General features: G+C 55.2%; 9 protein-coding genes across 9 annotated transcripts; 4 read left to right on the top strand and 5 right to left on the bottom strand.

Annotated features, from left to right (window-relative positions):
• Positions 1-1098: 1098 nt before the first annotated feature.
• BO95DRAFT_423177 (SDR family oxidoreductase) lies at positions 1099-2487 on the top strand (the record flags this gene model as incomplete). The annotated part of the gene is made up of 3 exons (XM_025584617.1): positions 1099-1510; positions 1561-2073; positions 2138-2487. Exons 1-3 carry the CDS (start codon positions 1456-1458, stop codon positions 2485-2487), a joined length of 918 nt encoding a protein of 305 aa, XP_025437712.1. The 5' UTR covers positions 1099-1455.
• Positions 2488-3182: 695 nt separating this feature from the next.
• BO95DRAFT_476699 (oxidoreductase, short-chain dehydrogenase/reductase family) lies at positions 3183-4810 on the top strand. Its single transcript, XM_025589940.1, has 7 exons — positions 3183-3554; positions 3611-3730; positions 3780-3980; positions 4046-4210; positions 4265-4408; positions 4470-4624; positions 4685-4810. Exons 1-7 carry the CDS (start codon positions 3484-3486, stop codon positions 4720-4722), a joined length of 894 nt encoding a protein of 297 aa, XP_025437711.1. The 5' UTR covers positions 3183-3483; the 3' UTR covers positions 4723-4810.
• Positions 4811-6580: 1770 nt separating this feature from the next.
• On the top strand, positions 6581-9977 carry exg9 (putative exo-beta-1,3-glucanase; the record flags this gene model as incomplete). The annotated part of the gene is made up of 4 exons (XM_025583073.1): positions 6581-7052; positions 7104-7522; positions 7581-9569; positions 9633-9977. 4 exons carry the CDS (start codon positions 6581-6583, stop codon positions 9975-9977), a joined length of 3225 nt encoding a protein of 1074 aa, XP_025437710.1.
• Positions 9978-10564: 587 nt separating this feature from the next.
• BO95DRAFT_468048 (uncharacterized protein) lies at positions 10565-10981 on the bottom strand (the record flags this gene model as incomplete). The annotated part of the gene is made up of 2 exons (XM_025589337.1): positions 10565-10836; positions 10903-10981. 2 exons carry the CDS (start codon positions 10979-10981, stop codon positions 10565-10567), a joined length of 351 nt encoding a protein of 116 aa, XP_025437709.1.
• A 1271-nt stretch (positions 10982-12252) lies between these two features.
• On the bottom strand, positions 12253-12756 carry BO95DRAFT_338660 (uncharacterized protein; the record flags this gene model as incomplete). Its single annotated transcript, XM_025581949.1, has 1 exon — positions 12253-12756. A coding segment is annotated over one exon (504 nt), but the record flags the coding sequence as incomplete, so codon positions are not given.
• Positions 12757-13437: 681 nt separating this feature from the next.
• BO95DRAFT_373712 (uncharacterized protein) lies at positions 13438-13788 on the bottom strand (the record flags this gene model as incomplete). The annotated part of the gene is made up of 1 exon (XM_025583070.1): positions 13438-13788. One exon carries the CDS (start codon positions 13786-13788, stop codon positions 13438-13440), a length of 351 nt encoding a protein of 116 aa, XP_025437707.1.
• A 600-nt stretch (positions 13789-14388) lies between these two features.
• On the bottom strand, positions 14389-17454 carry BO95DRAFT_456780 (uncharacterized protein; the record flags this gene model as incomplete). Its single annotated transcript, XM_025588434.1, has 5 exons — positions 14389-14524; positions 16275-16628; positions 16692-17065; positions 17118-17222; positions 17284-17454. 5 exons carry the CDS (start codon positions 17452-17454, stop codon positions 14389-14391), a joined length of 1140 nt encoding a protein of 379 aa, XP_025437706.1.
• A 582-nt stretch (positions 17455-18036) lies between these two features.
• BO95DRAFT_275818 (GMC family oxidoreductase) lies at positions 18037-20189 on the top strand. Its single transcript, XM_025581614.1, has 2 exons — positions 18037-18336; positions 18400-20189. Exons 1-2 carry the CDS (start codon positions 18121-18123, stop codon positions 20005-20007), a joined length of 1824 nt encoding a protein of 607 aa, XP_025437705.1. The 5' UTR covers positions 18037-18120; the 3' UTR covers positions 20008-20189.
• An 8-nt stretch (positions 20190-20197) lies between these two features.
• BO95DRAFT_373688 (ketopantoate reductase family protein) lies at positions 20198-21312 on the bottom strand (the record flags this gene model as incomplete). The annotated part of the gene is made up of 3 exons (XM_025583068.1): positions 20198-20353; positions 20405-21063; positions 21123-21312. 3 exons carry the CDS (start codon positions 21310-21312, stop codon positions 20198-20200), a joined length of 1005 nt encoding a protein of 334 aa, XP_025437704.1.
• Positions 21313-21320: the final 8 nt, after the last annotated feature.

Below are 21320 nucleotides of genomic sequence, written 5' to 3'. Positions count from 1 at the left end.
TCGCTCGGCTGGCTCCTGTCTGAGTGATTAGAAGATTATCTACCTTGTACTATGCAAGATACAATCCTCGTGATAAAAACTCTGGAATTGTTCCAAGCAACTGAGAGGTCAGGAACCGTGCGGAGAGAATGACAACGCAATAGTGCCCTCTCATGCAATTCTCAACTTCTGAAGGATTTCTCGTTGAGGACCAGAAGAAAGCGGAAGTGGTGATCGACGGCTAGAGGGAAGACTGCATGACCTCATGGCGATCAATGGGCCGTCTTAAGCTTACTCCTACTGATTGGTGGTCTTGACTCTTCACATCACTTGGTGGAACTCTCTGAGTATCCTGTACTCTGCATTGACTCTGCAGAGCGCTGATAACTGTGGGGCTAAAGCTGTCCAGGCTGTCCTAAGAAGTCTTTTCCGGTGCTATTCAGCGGGGGAGTTTGACAGCTAACTTAGGGCTTCCACGCTCGTGTCTGTGCAAGCTTCTACCATCGTTGAACCCTGTTTATATCTACTAGCTTCCTACGTATTGAGTGGTAGGCATGCTGGATGGGCGAGCTAATGGCTTTGTTGGGGTTGAAACAATGTTGGGGTGGGCTACGCTGCCGGTCGCCCACGGCGGGCCACATTGCCGTATATCCTGTCGACAAGGCTGTTCTATCGCAGGTTGACCGTGGTTACTGGCTGCAAGATCGAGCTGGAGATGGGTTCGGTGTCAGTGCCTCCTAGCTTAGATCCCGAACCCTGTCCCATGCACCGCAGAGGCAAAAAGGTGTATCGTCCTCAGCGGCCTCTCATAAAACTGCTACAAGAGCATGCGTACCCTCAGCACACAGCGGGGTAGCTACTAGGCAACCATGAACCTATCGGTTGACTTCAGAAAGATGAATATAATGAATCGACAAAGATACAATACCCCTCTTGAATTGTTTTCCCTGCGAGCCACGTGTGACGTTGGGGCTACACAGGCTGACTTAGCTTCCCACCCAATAACTTCCACCTACAAGCCTATGATCTACTTGATAGTAAATCTGCAGCATACCATGACATCAACAGACTTGGTGCACCAATGAACAACGATTCTCCAGCTGCCAAAATCATCCGAGTCACCATTGAAAACTGCCGAATGTCTGTAGAGACGCTCAACCATCCGACCGACGGGCGGGGTAACTCCGACCGCTAAGCCCGACAACACCAGCCCTAATCCGCAACAGCCTAGCATTGCAATCAACTTTCCCCTCCCTAATCACCGATTAGCGCCCATAACTGCAGCTTGGCCTGGGGGTCACATCACAGCGCGGGCGTGCGGCGGAGCAAACCTGAAGACGAACTCCGCAAGCAAACTTCAGATGGCCAGGTATAAAGCCTGGGATCGTCCAGCTTGAAGCACTATCATTCTCATTCGCATCATCAACACTTCCCCCTTCACCTCCCATTGCATTGCTCCATCGCCCACTCAACAAGATGAACCCCGTCAACACCAAGCCCTACCAGCTCCCGGCCGATGCAACCTGGTTCAGTATGCCTCCCCACCCCCAAAGTCCAAACACCACCCACTGACACGCACAGTAACCGGCTGCTCCAGCGGTATCGGCCGCGCGCTGGCCACGCGTGTCGCTGCTCAACGCGGCCACCGCCTCATCGCGACCGCCCGCAACCCTGCCAGCCTCTCCTACCTGCCCGACGACAACCCCTCGATCCTCAAGCTCGCACTGGACGTGACCTCCCCCGAGGCGGTGGACGCCGCCTTCGAGGCCGCGGCAGCCCACTTCGGGGACAGCTCCTATATCGACGTGCTGGTCAACAACGCAGGCTACCCGCTGTCCGGAGACAGCGAGGCCGTGACCGAGGCGGAGATGCACGACGAGTTCGAGACCAACTTCTTCGGGACGGTGCGCGTCGCCCTGAAGGCTGTGGCGGTGATGCGGCAGTCGCCCACGCGCCGCGGTGGGCTCATCTTCAACGTCTCCTCCGTGGCGGGCGTGTGCGCCTTCCCGGGCCATGCCTTCTACCACGCCAGCAAGTTCGCAGTCGAGGGGTGGACCGAGTCGGTGGCACGGGAGGTGCACCCTGATTGGAACAGTATGTTTCTCTTACCCGGGTGTCTGGAATGGTAAGGGAAAGTGGGTGTGCTGACCGTCGGAAGTCAACTTCTGCATCGTCGAGCCCGGCGCCGTCAAGACCAACTTCGAGACGACCAGCAAGAAGCACATCAAGCCGCACGAGGCCTACGCCGCGCCCGATCTGCCAGCCAGGCAGCTCGAGGTGTTTGTGAAGAAGGGGCTCGAGGCGGGCGTCGGGGTGCAGCCCGAGCAGGTGGCGCAGGTGTTGTATCAGGTGGCGGCCCGCGGCGAGAAGGTGCCGCTGTGGTTGCCGCTGAGCGGGACGGCCATCATGCTCATCACGGCCAAGCTGAACGGCAGACTGCAGGAGCTGGAGAGTAACAAGGAGTTGAGTGCGATTGATAAGGACCAGGCCCAGTTCAAGCTTAACTAGAATATCTGGTTTGCCTGTTGCCCTCGGGACCTATGTTGACACTCACTTATTTGGAGTGATGAAGCCGATGTAGAAGACTGGATACAAATACATGTTTCTCAATTTCAAGTCGCATTTTGACAGTGTTTCGCCGCTCGAATGAAAGGAACTTCAAAATATTCAATTAGTTTAGCGTTTGCTTGAAGGATACTGGAATTACCGACTTAGGCGGAGGGCCTGGCTTCTATACAGAATAGAGTACCACGTCCGGGGCACTTATACTTTCTCCATATCGGTGTTATATTCATAGACGGCATACTGAGCTACTCAGCGTAAATGGTGAAATTAGATCTGAAAATTGAACCGCCCCTATTGAAAGACATTTAGGGACATTTGAAGAGGTTGAAGGCTAATATTTTCTCGGTGTACCTAGACACTCGATTACATTGCCCAGTGAATATCCAGATCCGGGTCAACGCCAGTCTGAGGCAGGAGCCACGCCGCAACGGGACCGACCGGGTCGAGGCCGAGAATAACTCGGCGTAAGCGGGGATTTTGCCCCGGGAGTCAAGAGCGGTGAGGGCTTTTGACCACGATGGCCGAGCAGCACCACGTGACTATTTCTGCATAGCTTAGTCAGTGACCCTTGATCTGCGGTATAATTTCTTCATGTCCGCCATTCACAGGGCAGCAACGTCATTCTTCACCCCATACCACCTCAACAACACTGCTCAGGCGCATGAGAAGCTGCATGCTCGGGATTCATCTCATACAGCTCGGGCCAGACGCAAGAGCGACCACAAAACATGGCGCTTATTGCACCAAGCCCTTCTCTGCCCCGCGCACCTGGCCAGACAGCTCGAGCACTATGACGCATGCATGACTGAATGATGTGGTAGTCGGGGCCTGCCATATAAAACCGGGTTTCCACACTCGACTTTTCCTGGCGAGATTGTCAAACCACCTTCCTCGGGATAACGTAGATATCTCTCTCACACGTACCCTGAAAATCGAATCATGTCGTCGCAAATGGGCAAAGATGGCACCTTCCAGCCCCCGCAGGCAAAACAGGCTCAGAGCAAGCCGGGGTACGTTTCCACGTTTGCAAGCAATGGAGCACAGCAGGGGCTAACACTTCGGATAGTCTGGAGAAGGAGATGGCGCCATCCAGCGAGTCCACCAAGCTGGAAGGCAGCGAGGGCTTCGTCGAATACACCGGCTCCAACAAGCTCAAGGACAAGAAGGTCCTGATCACGGGCGGAGAGTGAGTCTTCCCACCGGTGTAACTGTGCCATACTGACCATCTGATCCAGCTCCGGAATTGGTCGGTCGGTCGCTGCATTGATGGCCCGCGAAGGGGCCGACATCACCATCGTATACCTGCCCGAGGAACAGGAAGATGCAGAACACACAAAGAAACTGGTCGAGAAGGAAGGGCGCAGTTGTCTTCTGGTCCCGGGCGACTTGCGGAAGAATGAAACGTGCAAGAAGGCGGTGGAGGAACATGTGAGCAAGTATGCTGGCCTCAGTCTTGTCTTCCTCAGAGTACGGGACTAACACAGCTGACCTGCTCCTGTAGGTTCAAGCACATCAACGTTCTCGTGAACAACGCATCGAAGCAGTACATGTGCAAGGATCTGGCTGAGATTGATCTCGACAAAGTCGAGGACACCTTCCGCACCAATATCTTGCAGATGATTGCCATCACCAAATATGCACTCCCGCATATGTCCAAGGGAGATTCGTTAGTTTCCCATCGCAACTGCACGATTCTGGCAGGCTAACCCATCCTCCGCAGGATTATCAACAACACATCCGTCACCACCTTCCGCGGCTCTGGCACGATGGTCGATTACGCATCAACCAAGGGAGCGATCGTGGGCTTTACCCGGTCGTTGGCCCTGCAACTCATGCCTAAGGGCATTCGGGTCAACGCGGTCGCGTACGTTCTGCCCCTACTATTTCACAGATGTCATCCGTCCTCTGACTAATAGTGGCGACAGACCCGGTTCCGTATACACTCCCATTCAGATTGACACAAGAGATGCCGAGTCCATGGAGGGCTGGGCGTCCGGCAAGCCGCTGGGCCGTCCGGGACAGCCCTCCGAGGTGGCGACGAGCTTTGTATTCTTGGCTAGCAAGGATGCGTCTTTCTATTGTAAGTGACTCTGGTTCCTTGTTCTATGAAGGTTCGGGGCTGTTACTAATGTCATTGCAGCGGGACAAGTTCTGCATTGCTACCCTCTGGGAGAGTAGCGGCAGACATAACTGGATGAATTGAGATGTGTATTTTGATGAAATGAGAATAATCAATACGGAATAATGATTTCATACATAAGGTAGCACCGTGAATTATAAATCTATACCATAGGGAACTATAAAATCTTATCTTTCCTAGCAGACTCCGTGAATTAGGCGAAACTTTGTCCATCAGCCCGTTCTGTTATATATTGCTCGGACCGATCAAGCTGAGCCCCCAGCGCTTTCTGCAGGGGCTTAATACAGCAACCAATCATCTCAAAGTCAACTTTATACTGACCTAAGAATTTGTGAATGCTATGTATGCACACAAATTATCTTCTCGTATCGCCAATGTCTACAACCTCTTTTCTACTGTGCTTAGCAGGCTACCCGATGGCAATCATATCTGATCCTGCTGCCGGTGAAAAGACAAGCATATCTGACGCATCACTTCCTTTTCCCGCCAGGCTCGGGCAGAGTGAGTCGTGATGCCAAGTCGGGAGTCCTGCAGCGGGCGCTTGTCCCGAAATCGGAACCCTGTGTGGCGTGCCATGTGCCAGGTAGTGCGTGGGGCAGGTTGCAGTGCTTGTCAGCCTCAGTGTTTCAGGATGTTAGTTCTGCGGTTGGTGTTCTTCACCTGGTGAGAAGAAATATCACCAAACCGGCAGAGATTGTGTGCCCAATTTCAAAAAGCACAGTAAGGGGCGTCTGATGTAGGATTCTCCCCGAACCGGTGACATTGGCACAGCGACAGCGAATAGGGAGAACCTGCCTCCGGACCAAGTGCCAATTTACGTGATTCTTCGACCTGTAGAGCCCATTCGTGTCCTGGTGGGGATTGACTATGCAAAATCGGGCAGGACCCCTGGCATGAGTCTTCTGCAGGCACCTCCTTTCTTTCCGGCACAACGCGGATACCACTTCCTCAGCGCCAGTCCACTCATCTCGATCGATGCTTGTCTAGTGATTGACCCAGGGGATGCAGTGGGGCCAGGCTCGTATGCACGGGCCAGACGAATATCTGAGGCTCTGCATCGATTAGTCACCCGACCATCTTGAGTTAAACAACTCGCCATGGCTGCGTCGATTCAAGCTCCGGGCAGGGTATCATCCGGTGCTGCCAGGAGCCCGTTGGCGCTCAGGGGGCTTCATCTCGAGGATATTGACAGGCGGGTGGTAATTTCAACACGAAGTCTTAGATTGTGGGTGTCTCACTGCAGCCCAACGGGGGAGCAGGAGGCCTGAACTAAGTGGGGCCCGCAGACTAATCACGAATTATGAATGTGACTAAACTCATACAGCTAACTATGCACAAATTTCAGAACAATCCAACGGGATCCAACGGGGGAGCTGAAGGGGTCAACGCAGTGGGGCAGGCATATACTAATCATGATCGTACCTTACTAGAACCAGACCGGACTCTCTGACTAGGCACAAATTCAGACTAAAGCCCGGTTCAGCCTCGAACTGGCTTGTCGACATTGATTGGCGCTCTTCCAGTCCAATCCGCACGGCTCCACGCTAGTCCGCACGCGATCTCAGGGCTAATGAAGAAAACACCATCTGAAGAACCCTCACGGTCATTAACCGAGATTGCAATGTCGCATTGCTCCAATCTCTGGGATGGATGAGCTGACCACCATGGCGATTCTGCGTTCCGTGAGAACTTCAGCTTGCCTGCAAAGGGAAACTGGTCGTATCGTCCTTCAGCTGAGATGGACCCTGGATGGACCCTAGATGGACCCTCCACGAGCCCTCAACGAACAGTACCGGTAGGGCTGCGAGTATATAACCTGCATCCTCAACCCCATGAGTTCAGATGGGAGCCAGGGTCACTCACTGTCATTCTTTTTACCCCAGTCCTTCGTTCATCATGGCCAAGCTCAGCTGGCTTCTGACCTCTAGTCTTTCTTTTGCCTGTCTTTCCACAGCACTTCCTGCTGGCTCTCTTTTGAAATCGCAACCTCAGTCTTTTATCTCTCCTACTAACTACAGTTCTTTCGATGTCGACCAGTGGATTCCTTCAGCGGACTATGTTCCGGTCAAGGCAGGCGTTCCTTTTCTGATTCAGAACAAGACCGCGCAGCCCTGGAACCCAGTCTCCCCTCACTCGCACGGGGGCAACCTCACTTATCCCCACCAGAAGCGAGCCAGCTGCGGCGGTCCCACCCCGGACAGCCCCAGCACCTTCTGGTATGAGAGTATCACTCATAACGGCGAATCCTCCTTCCTCGACTCCTCCTACAAGGCCAACTACAAGGTCTTCCGCAACGTCGTCACCGACTATGGCGCCGACAACACCGGTGCCACCGATGCCTCTACCGCCATCCAGAATGCCATCAAAGGTACGTTTCCTGTGATGCAACGACTTATGCAACGTACTGATCTTCAGATAGCCGGAGCCTCCAACGGCCCTGACCGCAGCAGCGGCTCCATGGGCACCACCGGCCAGCCGGCCGTGGTATACCTGCCCGCCGGCACGTACCGACTCGACAGCCCCCTGCAGCTCTACGTTGGCACCGTCTTTGTGGGAGACGCTCTGAATCCGCCCACCCTCAAGGCCAGCGCCAACTTCCCTACCGACCACATTATCTACGGAAAGGATCCCAAGTTGGGCGGAACCATTAACTTCTACATCGCGTTCAAGAACGTGATTATCGACTCGACCAGTGTTTCCACCTCGACTGCCATCACCTTGCTGGATTGGACCGTCTCGCAGGCGACCCAGCTGACCAACGTGGTCTTCAACATGCCCGACAACTCGAACCACGTGGGTGTGACGAGTCAGTATGATTCGAACAGTAACATCATCCTGGTGCGTCCCACCACCGATCTAACCCTAATGCCCCCAAGGCTGACCATCCTCTGCGCAGAATGACCTGACCTTCTACGGCGGTGCCATCGCCATGGAGCTGAGCGGCCAGCAGTGGATCCTCAAGGGCATCAACATCAACGGCGCCAACGTCGGTATCAAGGCCGGGGCCTTCGAGCTCGTCTGCCAGGACTGCACGCTCCAGAACGGCGCCACCGGTATCGACGCCAGCAGCATCTCCGGCTCCCTGACGGTGATCGACTCCACGGCCAACTACCTGGGCAACATGATCATCTCCTCCAACGCCGGCGGCAGCGCCCAGAACTCCATCATCCTCGACAACGTCGCCTGCACCAACAGCGGCAGCACCGTCTCGCTCAACGGCAACGCCGTCCTGACCGGCTCCGTCACCAACACCTGGGTCCACGGCAACCTGTACTCCGGCGGTGCAACCACCCCGGCCTACGAGCAGGGGCTGAGCGTGACCACCGCGCGCGCCGACGTCCTCCTCGACTCCAACGGCAAATACTTCACCATGGCCCCGCCCACCTACTCCCAGTACTCGGCCAGCCAGTTCATCAACATCAAGAGCGTCTCCGGACTCCCCGTGTACGGCGACGGCGCCACAGACGACACCGCCAACATCAACGCCATCCTGGCCCAGTACGCCGGCTGCAAGATCATCTACTTCCCCGCCGGGACCTACATCGTCACCGACACCATCCTGATCCCCTCGGGCTCCATCATCATCGGCGACGCCTACGCCTCCGCCATCAGCGCCACGGGCGGCAACTTCTACAACCCCGATGCCCCCACGACCATGGTCCAGGTCGGTAACTCCGGCGACGTGGGCACCGCCCAGATTTCGGATATGCTCTTCACCGTCGCGGACGTGCTGCAGGGCTGCAAGCTGGTCGAGGTCAACATCGCCGGCTCGACGCCGGGAGCCGTGGGACTGTGGAACTCGCACTTCCGCATCGGTGGCGCCGCCGGCAGCAAGGTCCAGACCAACTGCTACGGCAACCCGGACATCTGCAAGGCCGCATGGGGCCTGATCCACCTGACGGCGACCTCCTCGGCCTACATCGAGAACATGTGGGGCTGGACGGCCGACCACAACCTGGATGGCAACCTGGAATCGACCACCGTCTCGACCGGCCGCGGCATGCTCGTCGAGGCCACCAAGGGCACCTGGCTCGTCGGTACCGCCATGGAGCACAACACCCTGTACCAGTACAACTTCGAGTACGCCTCCAACGTCCTCAGCAGCTTCCAGCAGAGCGAGACCCCCTACTGGCAGGGCTGGGGCGCCCCCAGCTCCGGCATCGCCCCCGCCCCCTGGACCGACAACCTCATCGCCAGCGATCCCACCTTCAGCGAATGCGACGCCGATGACGTCGGCTGCCGCATGGCCTTCTTTGAGCGCATCCGCGGATCGAGCAATTTGTTCCTGTACGGCGGCGGTGTCTGGGTCTTCTTCAACCACGGCGGCAGCTGCACGGGCGACTGCCAGGCGAATGCGATTCGCATTCTGTCCAGCGAGGGCAGCGTCTATCTGTACGGCACGAACGTCAAGGCCATCACCAATATCGTGAAGGAGAACAAGGTCGACGCGGCGCTGGAGAGTGCTAACCAGGGTGGTTGGGGTGGTGTCGTGGCGGCCTATCTTCACAGTGCGGATGGCGCGACCTCCTCGGGTGGTAGCAGCAGCAGTGGTAGTAGCGGCAGCAGCGGCAGCAGTGGCAGCAGCAGCAGCAATGGACCTGCGGTGACCGGCAATGGGCTCAACTGGTATAGTTCGTCGTTGACCGACGGCGCCACAGCCTACGAGGACCCCGAGTACTACTACTGCTTTGGCGGAGCCGCGGCCAACTTCCCCCCGTTCGCGAACTGGATGGGCTTCACCGAGATGTTCGACCTGAACCAGCAGACCTCGATGGCATTGGTCGAAGACGGTCCCATCCAGGGTGATATCTGGAACGCTATTGTGCAGGTCTCGGCTGATGCAAAGGTTGATCCGAGATTGGTTCTGGCTGTTGTTATGCAGGAGGTAAGTTGTCTCTCAGGGCTTCCATTTGTAGCGTGATTACTAACCGAGTTTCCTCACAATTAGTCCAGCGGCAACGTCTACGTCGGCTGCACCAACAACGGGGTCGAGAACTGCGGCCTGATGCAGGCCTACGCCGGCTCCACCTCTTTCGACGCCAGCGACCCGCAGGGCAGCATCACTCAGATGATTGTCGACGGCACGCAGGGCACCGCCGCCGGCGGAGGTCTCGTCCAGTGGTTCAACGACGACAATGTCGGTGCCAACACAGGCGGAAACCCGTACAATGTGCTGCGTGGCTACAACTCGGGCAGCATCAACTTCAACGATCTGGATGATCCCCAGGATGCTACCGGGTCGTACGTCAGTGATATCGCCAATCGCTTGCAGGTGAGCTTTCTTCCGTGGTAATTTAGGACTGTTTGAGCTATGGCTAATGTTTCTTGTAGGGATGGAACGGAAATGATGGACACGGATACCGGGCTGCTTGTGGATGGTGATAGCGCGGCTGGATAATGACCACGGTTTAGTCCCGTACCCTTGCAACGTCTGAGCGTCGACGGCTTGTTCTCTGGAATGATCCGCGGAGCAAGAGCGATTCTCTAGGATATGCCCAGACACGCAAGAGAGAGGCAGCTACTTGCGGGTTGATAAGTAAAACAAATATAAAAAGTTGTATATTACCTTGTTCAGTATGGGAACCTCGACCTGTCCTGGAACAGCATTCAGGCCGACAAGCTCATTTGTAATCAGTCATCAGCCAAAGCATGCGTATTCGCTGTTAATCGGGGCTGAACACCGCGGCTATGCTTTTCGTAGACCGATCACTGTTGACAGTGTTGTGCTCCTGGTTAGTCTGGATGTAGGGATTGCAATCTCATCGGTCTAGGCCTATCCTAGTCCCCGCCGTCAAGGTAGCGTAGAACCATGCGCACTAAGCCCGCAGAGCCCGGCGAGAAAGTATGAACCCCGCAGGACCAGAGCAAGATTGCCAGTGCTCATGCCAGGCTAGAGTTCGCCTTCAAGCAAGCCCGGATTCCGCCGGCCTTTGCCTCTCCACTGATCAGGTATCGGAGCAAGCGCTGCAGGTTCTGTGTAAATTCAACCCAGTCTTGCTTGCGAAAGATATCGTAGCCGTGCGAGAAGATCGTGAATTGGTACAGCATAGATCGGAAAACATCGCTCTCAAGGGGGAGGGGCCAATCGTGGTCGTGGTCGCGGTCAAAACCAGCAACGTCCACCTGCTCAAAAACCCCAGGCAGAAAGAGTTCTATCCGGGCAGAGCTTAGTGGTGAGTTTCTTCGTGTGTAGACCGGAGGGTGGCTGGTATCCTTACTCTCTTCTTCGGCGGGGGAAACTGTGCTAGGGATGAGGCTAGCGACGTCAACGATCTGCGCGGTAACAGTGACTGACATGGTGCGGAGGAGAGTGATGAGGGCAACGATGAAAGAGCAGAGCAAGGATAGAAAGCATATTCTCAAGGAGGTTGGACGTGGACGTGGATGGCAGCGAGCATGAGGTGAGGCGAGGCGAGGCGAGGCGCGACGCGAATCTGGGCTGTTGCTGGAGTATGGAAGTGGAGTTGGAGTGCAAGTGCCCAGTGCAGTGGAGTAGATCGCGGGCGCCTGCTACGGAGTACCGCCGGGGGTGGAAAAACCCCCCGGAGTAAGGGGCGACGATACCATGTGACTCGTATCACGTGATCCTGCGTGATCTCCAGTCACGGGCTCACGGTTGCAATCGGCCTAGCCCAAAGGAGCCTAGCCTGGCGGAAATTCCCGTCCACCCAAGATGGGCGATCCACCCTCCGAATATCGGCCCTCCCAGCATAGGATCAACTGACTCTGGAGAGTTAGAGAACTTGAATACAATATCGATATACACGCCAAACATCCATGATGCTTGAAAACATGCTTAACCAGAGACGGATTGCCACAACCATAAGACCGTCAACTAAGATAAGTAGTCAGAGTCCTTGGTTTGGTGGCATCAGGACCCACAAACCAGCCCCACAATACCAGCCCCTATTCATTCGAAGTGCACCAAAAACACCTTCCAATTTATTCGGAGCCTCGTGACCCACTGTATGAACAAGTTCCGTGGTACGTATCCTGTCAATGTAGAGGATATGGAAAGAAAGGGAAAGAGTATAGTCAAATGCCGCCAAGGAGACAGAATAGAACCATCGGAGAATGACTCAAGAAGTAATAAAGAACACCATCATCCCTCGGCCATGAGCCGGAGGGCAGTAAGGCTCGAGACAACGGCTCGTCTGAGCACCGGTCAACCCTCTAACCGTCATGTTCCACCACGCAGTATTGTCCTAACCGCACCTAGAGCTCCCAACTATCGATGGATCCTTGCCACGTGGGGCTGGGGAAAGGAATTCTGGGCGCTACCGCTAGCCCCCAGCTCGCCCAGCGCATGGGACTGAAAGGCAGGTCGATATCGTTTGGTCTCAGAGGCAGGCAGTTGAGCCAACCGACGAAGTAACTTGAGGTGAGATCAGTATCTAAAGCGCGCAATCGAGTAAAGGAAGGTCACCCACAGTCTCCGGTCAGTTCCGTCCCAAACAAGGTTCTGGGTCGCTCCTATATAGGGTATATACCCGCACGAACAGAGAGCCCTGCAACGATATCAGCACCCAAAGCACCGAGACGAAAAGATGAGAAGCTTGCTCATACGGAAGCTTGTCTCTGAATTCAGCTCGGATCAGATCTCGCTCTTCACGAGGCAAGTTCCAAAAAGTCTGCGAGCCGAGGTCATCGCCCAGGCGGATTCCTGGCACAATGCTCCAGACGATGGTGTATACGAATTCCCCCCCCGGGACACGGTCCCCGTCCCCTTGTTGCTCCGTCCTACTGTCGAGGAGGGTTGGAGTGCAACCTGGGCTTTGGTGCAGGAGCGAAAATCGCTGAAAGGCCTTCACCTCGGTGGGCACCTGCGGTTTGGCCTGCCGGGCGATTTCCTCCGCGGTGTTGAACTCCGATCCTAGGATGGGGATCTGCTTGTACACGCGCATAAAGGCCTCTTCTTGAGGGCCCTGTTGGACCTTCTGCACACGGAACCTGGCACAGACATACGGGCGTATGTCGAAGGTCTCTGCATCCTCGCGGTCAAATGGGAAGACGTGTTCGTTGACCTTGGACACAATTCTCCACCTGGATCGGTCCAGGTGAGTTTGTGTGCCCACTCCGTGTGCCGCCGTACCGAAGGAGGTTATACTTGCCATCGAACGACAGGATGTGATCCGAGCGTACGACACAAGGATCCGGGCTACCAGTGACGATCGAGGATTGACAGTGAGAGATGAAATGAGAGGAAATTCTTGCATTTACCCACAATAGAAGAGAATGAACCTGCGGGCGGAAAGAGGAGAGGAAGGATGGAGTGACGACGGAGAGAGGGGGGGGGGGGGGGGAGATACAAGCCACACGGAAGAAAGATCCGTGGATCGAGTCACTATTTTGACCACTTCACAATGATGCAGTGGATCAAGGTCTCGACAAGAGATATAGTATACTAGGGCCTTGGTCTCATAACAGTAAGAATAGGTGAATCATGGAGTGTAGCCAACTCATTTATATAGCCAACTTGCTTCTTATTATCTCGGTGATGATACATTCAATATTCTATCTTCTCGTCAACTGGGTATACAAAAGTCACCACAACAGATTCCGTGCTACCCGCAAATATAACTATCACCACTCTAGCATGTTGGATGTCCGAGTTCCAAGGAACTATCATGTTGAACTGCAGCCGAAAAACGCAGAACCGCCCTCTCCCTTCTACCCCTCTCCCCCATACCATAACTACCACAAATCCAGCCCTCAGAACAGCACCCTCACCCCCTGTTCAAAGATTCTCAAGCTTAACCCTCGACAACCTTGACCTGCAAGATATACGGATCCTGGGTGTTGAAATTGATTGTGTGCACGCCGCGGGTGAAGACCGTGAGGTAATACTCGTCCGTCGTTTCATAAAACACGTAGGTGCTGCCGAACGACCCTTGCACCTCGGCCACGTTGATGTCCAGCTGGTACGTGTAGAAGATCCCGTCCGCTTTGGTGAACCGATACTTGTCGATGCCAGTCTCGCGCGCGAACACCGTGTCGGTCGCCACCCAGGTGCCGGCCACCGGCCAGCCGGCGTTGTAGGTGCCGGATTTCGCGGCGCTGATGAGTTGGAGGAGGCTGAGGAAGAGGAGGAGGAGGATGTTCATTTTGGTATCTTGGTATTTTGGGGTTATTCCCTGGTTGGATTGGTTGTTTCGTTGCAGTGAGGCAGTGAGGGAGGAGAGGATAGTAGTAGTAGTAGTAGTTGCTGTTGTTAAGGAGTAGAGTTGGGAATGGACTGTGAGGGGATTTGTATTCTTCTTCAACACGGTTGTCGGGCCATTCGGCGGGCAGGCTCGATGTCACTATTGTGTGATGTCTACCCCAGCTGTATTGAGCTTTCAGCTCCCAGCACATCACTGCTGCTCTGGGAGGGCCACACAGCTGATGCATGCTTCATCACAGCGCCAGGTCAATGCGGGCAATGCCGATCGCGTGAACGCCGCTCCGAATGATGCGGTGCTCGGCCGATCAGCGGGGCGATCCTCACCGCGTGTGCCTCATTGGTCGAGGCTGATGTTGCATTGCAGCTCCGCTGTATGCAATGCAGATTAATAGATTGTTTCCCGAGAGATCCCCATCATCGTCACATCATTGTGTGCAATTTGGATGATAGAATGAGCGGTGCCAGGAAGCTGAAAGAAAAGGGGGCTCCTGGGGGTTTTCCCCCGAGGTTGCTTATTCCGGTTTTCTGGTGTAGATGCATGTTAGCACGAGTGGCTTTTAGTGCTGCGACGTATAAAATCGCTGGAGGAACCAGATGAAAGAGGAATGCCCCGTGGTTTGTGGCGGATCGGATCGAGCCTGCTGGGCGGAGGGGAAGAGAGGGGTCTGGCCTCATCGCTACCCAGTAGTTTTCCTTTCCAAGCTCCTTGATTAACTCACTTACTTAGGCTGAATAAGTCCAAATTGCTTTCACTCACATTCGCCGAATCTCTGCTACAGAGGATGACGTAAAGACCGAAAGGTGATGCAGCGGAGGTCGTCTCCAGAGCTTATGCCTCATACGCTCTAGTAGTCATAGTCTGGATCGGCATCGATTCATTAGTGGGGTGATGAGAGCTGAAAGAAAGAGGCCGAGGAGCAACCTGTCGGCGAATAACAACTATCAAACTTCACAAGCAGTGATCCACCATGGTGGTGTCTACTGCACTGAGCTTTTCCTTTAATAACAACGCCCATATGACCGCCACTCAGCCTTTCGACCTTCGTGTTCCACCACTCAGTATTATTCCTACCGAGCATCCCTAGAATCTCCAATCACGAGTAGATCCTTGCCACGATGGGCCAGCGAAGGGTATGTGGGGTGTCCGAGCAAGGCCCCAGCCTGCCCAGAGGATCGGGCTCCAAGGCTTGCTGCGTTCATCGGAAGTCAATCGGATGCAGTTGAACCAACCAACAAAGTAACTAGTTAGAATTAGTAATCTCTATCAAACCAGAAGCCGGGGAGTAAGGGGTTCACAAACAGTTTGGGTGCAGATGCATCCCAAACGAGGTTTTCAGCCGTCCCTGTCGCGGGTTCATACCCAGTAGAACGGAGAGCCCTAGAACTAGAGCATCAAAAGTAATGCAGACGGCAGGTGTAACGAAGCCACAGCAAAACTTACGGGAGAGTACGCTGAAAGGCATCGCGAATGAGGTCTCGCTCTGCACGGGCAAGGCTCCAGAACACTTTTGCACTGCAGGCGTCTCCAAGGCGGATTCCCGGAACGATGTTCCAGACAATGGTGTGAATATAGCCACCCGGAACACGGTCCGCATTTCCTTGCTGTTCCTGCTTACTATCAAGCAGGCTTGGAGTGCAAGTTAACATTCTGTCTCGAAAATTGCTGGAAGGCAGCCACTTCTAGGGGGATATGCTGTCTGGCCTGCCGAGCACGTTCCCGAGTGCTCTGCGACTCTGTTCCCACAATGAAGATTTGTTTATAGACCCGCATCAAAGCCTGCTGAGTAGGCTGAGTAGCGTCACGGTGATGCCTTTGTACAAAAACGCGAGCACAAGCATATGGACGAGCATCGAAGTTAGCTGCGTCCTCAGGTTCCCCGGGGGCGCCGTGCTCGTTAATGTGGGATAAGATAGTCCATTCGGCAGTGTTCAAGCGGAGTCGCGCACCCGCTGCATATTCAGCTTCAGCATTAGCAAAGTAGGCTGGCTGCGTCATCGTGACAACGAAGAAGTGGCAGTGATCTGTGGAGTAGTAGTGGCAAGCACGCCTGGTAATTCGAGATAGTGCGAACTACCGGTGAGACGCAAGTAGAGACTGAATTTGTAAGACTGATTGGAGGGTGAAATAATGATGATGAGAAGGGGGAAGCTGTAAAGGAGGAGACAACTATAATGGTGATGAAGGCAGGGGAGAAAGGGAGAGAAGGGGGAAAGGTTTAGGCCACACGGAAGAGAAACCCGTGGGATCAGCTGGCCTCTTTGCTGGCAATGTTCATAATTGGACTCTTTTGAGTAGTAGGAGGGAAAAATAAAATAATGGACAATGCATCAAGATAAGGCGTGTATAAGTCACCCCCACAACCTATAATCTATGGTGAATCACGTGATACAAATGACCACCCCCTTCGACTCTACTCCTCATGCGACCGCTGGTCCCCATTCAATGAGACCTCGTAATCTTGTCCCCGGCTGCCACTTTTCGACGAGGGCTCCAGCTGTGTCAACGGCAATTCGCTCTCGGTGTCGCGCATGCGCTGGAACGCCCGCGCGGATGCCCCGGACTGCGCCCCCGTCTGGGACGAGTACGCCGCCTTGGCCGACGAGAAGACACCGGGAAAGGCGGCCTTGAAAACCGGACGCATCATGGGGACGCAGGCGTTGAGGATGGCGAGAGCAGGTTCAGCGACACTCCAGAAGGCCGCCCAGATCATGCTATAAGAAAGGTCGGCAAAGTCGACGGTTGTGAGGACGCGGATGCGGATGATGGTGATGGCGGAAATGCTGGCATTTCTGTCAATCCTCCGGTCTTTGATGACGGTTTGAGGGGCAGGGCGGGCGACTCACAATAATCCCATTCCGAATATACCATACAATGCCAGCTTTGTGGCCGTCGAGGTCTGCAGCTTCCAGATGTGATGCACAGGCAGGGCCATGATGACCAGATCGGTGACGAGATTGAAAGCGCCAATCGTCGAGAATGCCACGTTCATGCTCGCGCAGTGACCGTGGAGCGTCGAGTTCCAGTTCTTCTCAAAGGGCTGGCAGATCAGGAAAATTTGGAGCATGCTGCCCACCCAGTAGGCCGCTGCACAGCCCATGCACACCCGCGCGGCGATGCGGAACCCGCGCGTGACGAAGATGCGAAGGTAGAAGAAGAGATAGGAGAATTTGGCGAGGACCATGCAGTTGTAGTAGATGATTTGGTAGACGATAAGCATCTGTGCTCGTCAGTGACCGATGCCATTGCCCGGAACCGGATGTAGAACCCACTTTGAAGATGAGAATGGCGTTCTCGGCGGGAATGGCGATGATGTGGTGGCGCATTCCCACGCGTGCATAGTGGTAGTGCATCGCTAGCATACCATAAGTGTTGAGCTAATCAGGACCCCAGCTGTCAGTTCGCATGTCCATCATCGATTTCTCGAGGCCCTCGTACCATCGACCCGACGATACAGACATCGTCCCACCAGATCTTGCTGCGTCGGATTCGCCGCGAGACGAAGCGCAGCACGATCGCCAATGTGCTCACGGCCACCAGCACCGTGTTGGCGATGAGCTGGTCGCGCACTATGGCATATTCGAAGACATTGTAGAACTGCATGGCCATGCGAACACCTGGGTGCCATGCATGATGGGAGACTTGCAAGACAGAAGGAAATTCAATCCCATCGCGACCAGGAGTCGTGCGGCAATTCGGTACTTGAACAGAATCCGCGAAACGCACGTGCAAAAATAACCCAACAATGGGAGGGGGGCCAGACACCGATGATCATTGCGTTTTGCATCGCTTCTTGTCACAACAAGCGAAATCCACGGACATCCACCGAGGACGGTTCGGTCCTGCGAGTCAGCCAAGTGGAGCCCGGCATTGGCGGATTGTCGCATGGCACAACGGTTTTTGGCAGAGATTGGCGTGGCTAAACATGGCTAGAGATGGCTAGACATGTCAAGGGGCAGAGCCAAAACCACCGGCGCTGTCAACCATGTGGATCGTCCGCTTGTCCCGCAGCCAATCCCAACCCTAACAACCAAAGGCGTTGCCCAGCGTTGCCCAGCTCCACAACGCCATGTCAATCTCAATTCCAATTCTGTCTGCAGCCCGTGACAGCGCCCCATTTTTCTTGATCCTGCACCTGCCTGCACTTGCCTGCTCGGGCTTTGTTCGCCCCTTAGTCTCGGCGACTTAGCAGTTATTTCATGCCGCTCCCCTGCAGCGGTTCCTCTCCCTCGGGCTTTCCTTCCAAACGAACCGCAAGCTGATTTCTCGACAATAATGACTGCCGCTAAATCCTATGACTACGTGGTTGTCGGAGCGGGGACCAGCGGGCTGGTCCTCGCCTCCCGACTCACTGAGGACGCCGACGTCAACGTGCTCCTGATTGAGGCCGGAGCCAACCGCATGGGCGATCCGCGCATCGAAACCCCTGGCTTTTTGAGCACGTTGTATGGAAACCCTGACTTCGATTGGGATTATATGAGTGAGCCGCAGGTGCGTAGCGGTACATTGTCTCTGTTGCGTTTCTGTTTGTGAACATACTGACCATGTAGGCAGGTCCATGTGAATAACCGCCAGATCGCCCAGCCGCGCGGTCGGGTGGTAGGGGGCACGTCGGCCATGAACTTTTCGGTGGTGATGTACCCCTCAGAAAGCAATTTCGCGGCCTGGAAGTCGTTGGGCAACGAGGGCTGGGGCCCCGAGGACATGGCGCCCTATCTCCGCAAGTTCCACACCTACACGCCTCCGTCAGAGGCGACGTCGACCTTGCTATCGCTGGAGCGCTACATGAGCCCGGAGAACCAGGGTACCAGCGGACCGGTTCCCATCACCCTACCGGATGTCTATGGGCCGTTCAACCAGGCCTGGGACGAGGCCTTTGCCCGGCTGGGCTGGCGCACAGATGCGGATCCTATCGCCGGTCGCAAGATTGGCGCTTTCACCGCACCGTTGACGGTTGATGGAAAGACTGGTCAGCGCGGATATGCGGCAGCGTACTACTCGCCAGAGGTAGCGCAGCGGCCGAATTTGGACTTATTGACTAACACGATGGTGGAACGGGTGTTGCTAACTGAGGTGGAAGGGGAAGTAGTCGCGACCGGTGTGCAAGTTAGAGCCAAGGACGGTGAGCGTCAGGAGATTCCTGCTGCACGAGAAGTCATTCTTTGTGCGGGAAGCATGAATACCCCCCAACTGCTGGAGTTGTCCGGCATCGGCCAGCGCGAGTTGCTGGAGAAGCACGACATTCCAGTCATTCTCGACCGCCCCGGCGTGGGAGAGAATCTGCAGGATCACTGTTTGGCAAGTATCAACTTTGAAGTAGCAGACGACCAAGTGTCCGGCGATATCATGCGAGACCCGAACGTAGTGCAGTCCTTGATTCAGCTCTACGAGCAAACGCGCGGGGGGCCTTTGTCCGGCATGCCCATCAGTATGGCATATCTGCCTCTGGTTGACCACGATGGCCAGCTCTCCCGCGAAAAAGTCCACGAGTTGCTCGACCAGCATCTCGGCCAGCAGGCGGCGGATCTCTCACCCGCGCTGCAGAAACAGTTCGCACTGCAGCGGGAGCTGCTCCAGGCAGGTCACAATGCCTCCTCGCAGTACATGCTCATGCCAATTCAGACGCATATGCTCCCCGGCGCCACGACGCTCGCTGACGTCCTGGCCAAGTCGCTGCCGGGCAACTATCTCACTGTGATGGTTCTGCACAACCACCCCTTTTCGCGCGGCTCGGTGCACATCCGCTCAGGGAATGTGGAGGACAAGCCCGTCTTTGATCCGAACTACCTCTCTCACCCGCTGGATCTCGAAATCTTGGCGCGACACGTCCAGTTCCTGGATCAAATCGTCGCGACGGAGCCGCTTGCAAGCATGCTGAAGCCCCAGTCTCGGATTCCCCAGGGGGTCGTCGATTATAGCGACCTCGAGAAGACCAAAGAGGTGGTCAAGGAGCGCCTGTACACCTGCTTCCATCCGGCGGGCACCTGCGCCATGATGCCGGCGGAACTGGGAGGTGTGGTCGACTCGCAGCTCAAAGTCCACGGAACGCGAAACCTGCGCGTGGTCGATGCCAGTATCTTTCCCTTAGAACCGGCTGGGAATATCCAGGCCACCGTTTATGCGGTGGCTGAACGCGCGGCCGACTTGATCCGGACGCACTGAATACTGAAAACAATGTACATATTATAAGACTTAATCCGCCAAGGAAACGAGACCCATAGATGAACTGGTTGTATGATGTCCGTGAATGGAAAATGAGCTGTCTTGGCTACGGAGCTTCGGACGCGGCCCGTTGCGACCGGGCAGTAGGTTTATTGCGATCATCCATGAGAATCCTTCGACGCCCTCATTCCTAGTTCTGCCTAGTCGCTGGCTTGGTGCCTTGTAGTCTCCACTGCACACAGGCACACAACTGGTAGAGGGTGGACAGGATGGGTGTGGCGACACCTCTCCTCTGTGCCTCGCGAATTACCTCGCCCATGATCACTTCGTGCTCCAAGAAGTTGCCCTAGCAATCAATGAGCCGATGTCTACTTCACTTGCAGGCTCGATAACTCACCTTTGCCATATCCTTCTGCATGCTAGGGTAGATCTTCCTCTCCGGGGGATTCTTCGCGAGTGTTGTCGCGATGGTTTCTTGAGGGAGGTCAATGCCGGCTGCGTGTGCGACCGTGAGAACCTCGGTCATAGCAGGAATGAGCAAAGTGTTCAGCGCGTTGCCGGCAATCTGAAGATCACCGGTGCTCAGCCCCGTCAGCGCAGAGATGGGATTGAAGGCTGCGTTGTAGACCAGCTTGCGCCACCGCTCTCGCTGCACGTTCGGTTCGTGATAGCAGTTAGTCTTTCCTCCAGCGCTGTATATTTCCACGAAGTGCATCGCCGCATTTGTTTGGGCATCGACTGGGTCAGGAGGACCACAGAAGGCACCGATTTGCAGGTTGTCATGGTCGATTTGTTCGATCACGCCCGGGGCGATTTCGTGCGCGTCGTTGCGGCTGATGCCTGAGAGGATGATGTTGGCCGAAAAGCGTTCAGCGAACGGCTTCTCAATGTTCAGCCCGTTCTGAATAAGGACGATGACGGTCTGCGCGGGAGTCACTGCCGGAGCGATGATGTCGCAGATGGAAGGGCCGATATCGGGGATGTTCTTGGTGGTGCAGACGATGTAATCATAAGGCGCCACGTCGCCGGCACCAGTCACGGGCACCGCATTGACAACTGAGTCTAGGATTAGTATCGTATCGCCGTCGAAGAACACAAGTTGGTAATCTATATACCAGAGGTTGGATGCCAGTTGCGGATGTGGCCATGATCACAGGAAAGGATCTCGAATCCCCGATCGGTGACGGTCTGGAAATTGGACCGAAGAACGGCGGTGACTTCGGCTTGGCCACCGCATTCCAGATTGAGGGCAGCAAGAGTGCCAATGCCTCCACTGCCCAACAGGAGTACGCGAGACTTTGCCATGGTGATGG

The sequence above is a fragment of the Aspergillus brunneoviolaceus genome, assembly GCF_003184695.1.
Source record: "Aspergillus brunneoviolaceus CBS 621.78 unplaced genomic scaffold BO95scaffold_83, whole genome shotgun sequence".
NCBI classification, from domain to species: domain Eukaryota; kingdom Fungi; phylum Ascomycota; class Eurotiomycetes; order Eurotiales; family Aspergillaceae; genus Aspergillus; species Aspergillus brunneoviolaceus.
Note: the sequence above shows the minus strand (reverse complement) of the source record. Positions and strands in the feature narration are given on the sequence as shown.

Bases quoted from the DNA above. Each gene is read 5' to 3' on its own strand.
- BO95DRAFT_476699 (XM_025589940.1), top strand. From the start codon at position 3,484: ATGTCGTCGCAAATGGGCAAAGATGGCACCTTCCAGCCCCCGCAGGCA. The intron at 3,555-3,610 runs GTACGTTTCCAC...CACTTCGGATAG, and splicing joins CAGGCTCAGAGCAAGCCGGG to TCTGGAGAAGGAGATGGCGC. The intron at 4,211-4,264 runs GTTAGTTTCCCA...CATCCTCCGCAG, and splicing joins CATATGTCCAAGGGAGATTC to GATTATCAACAACACATCCG.
- BO95DRAFT_275818 (XM_025581614.1), top strand. From the start codon at position 18,121: ATGACTGCCGCTAAATCCTATGACTACGTGGTTGTCGGAGCGGGGACC. The intron at 18,337-18,399 runs GTGCGTAGCGGT...CCATGTAGGCAG, and splicing joins ATTATATGAGTGAGCCGCAG to GTCCATGTGAATAACCGCCA.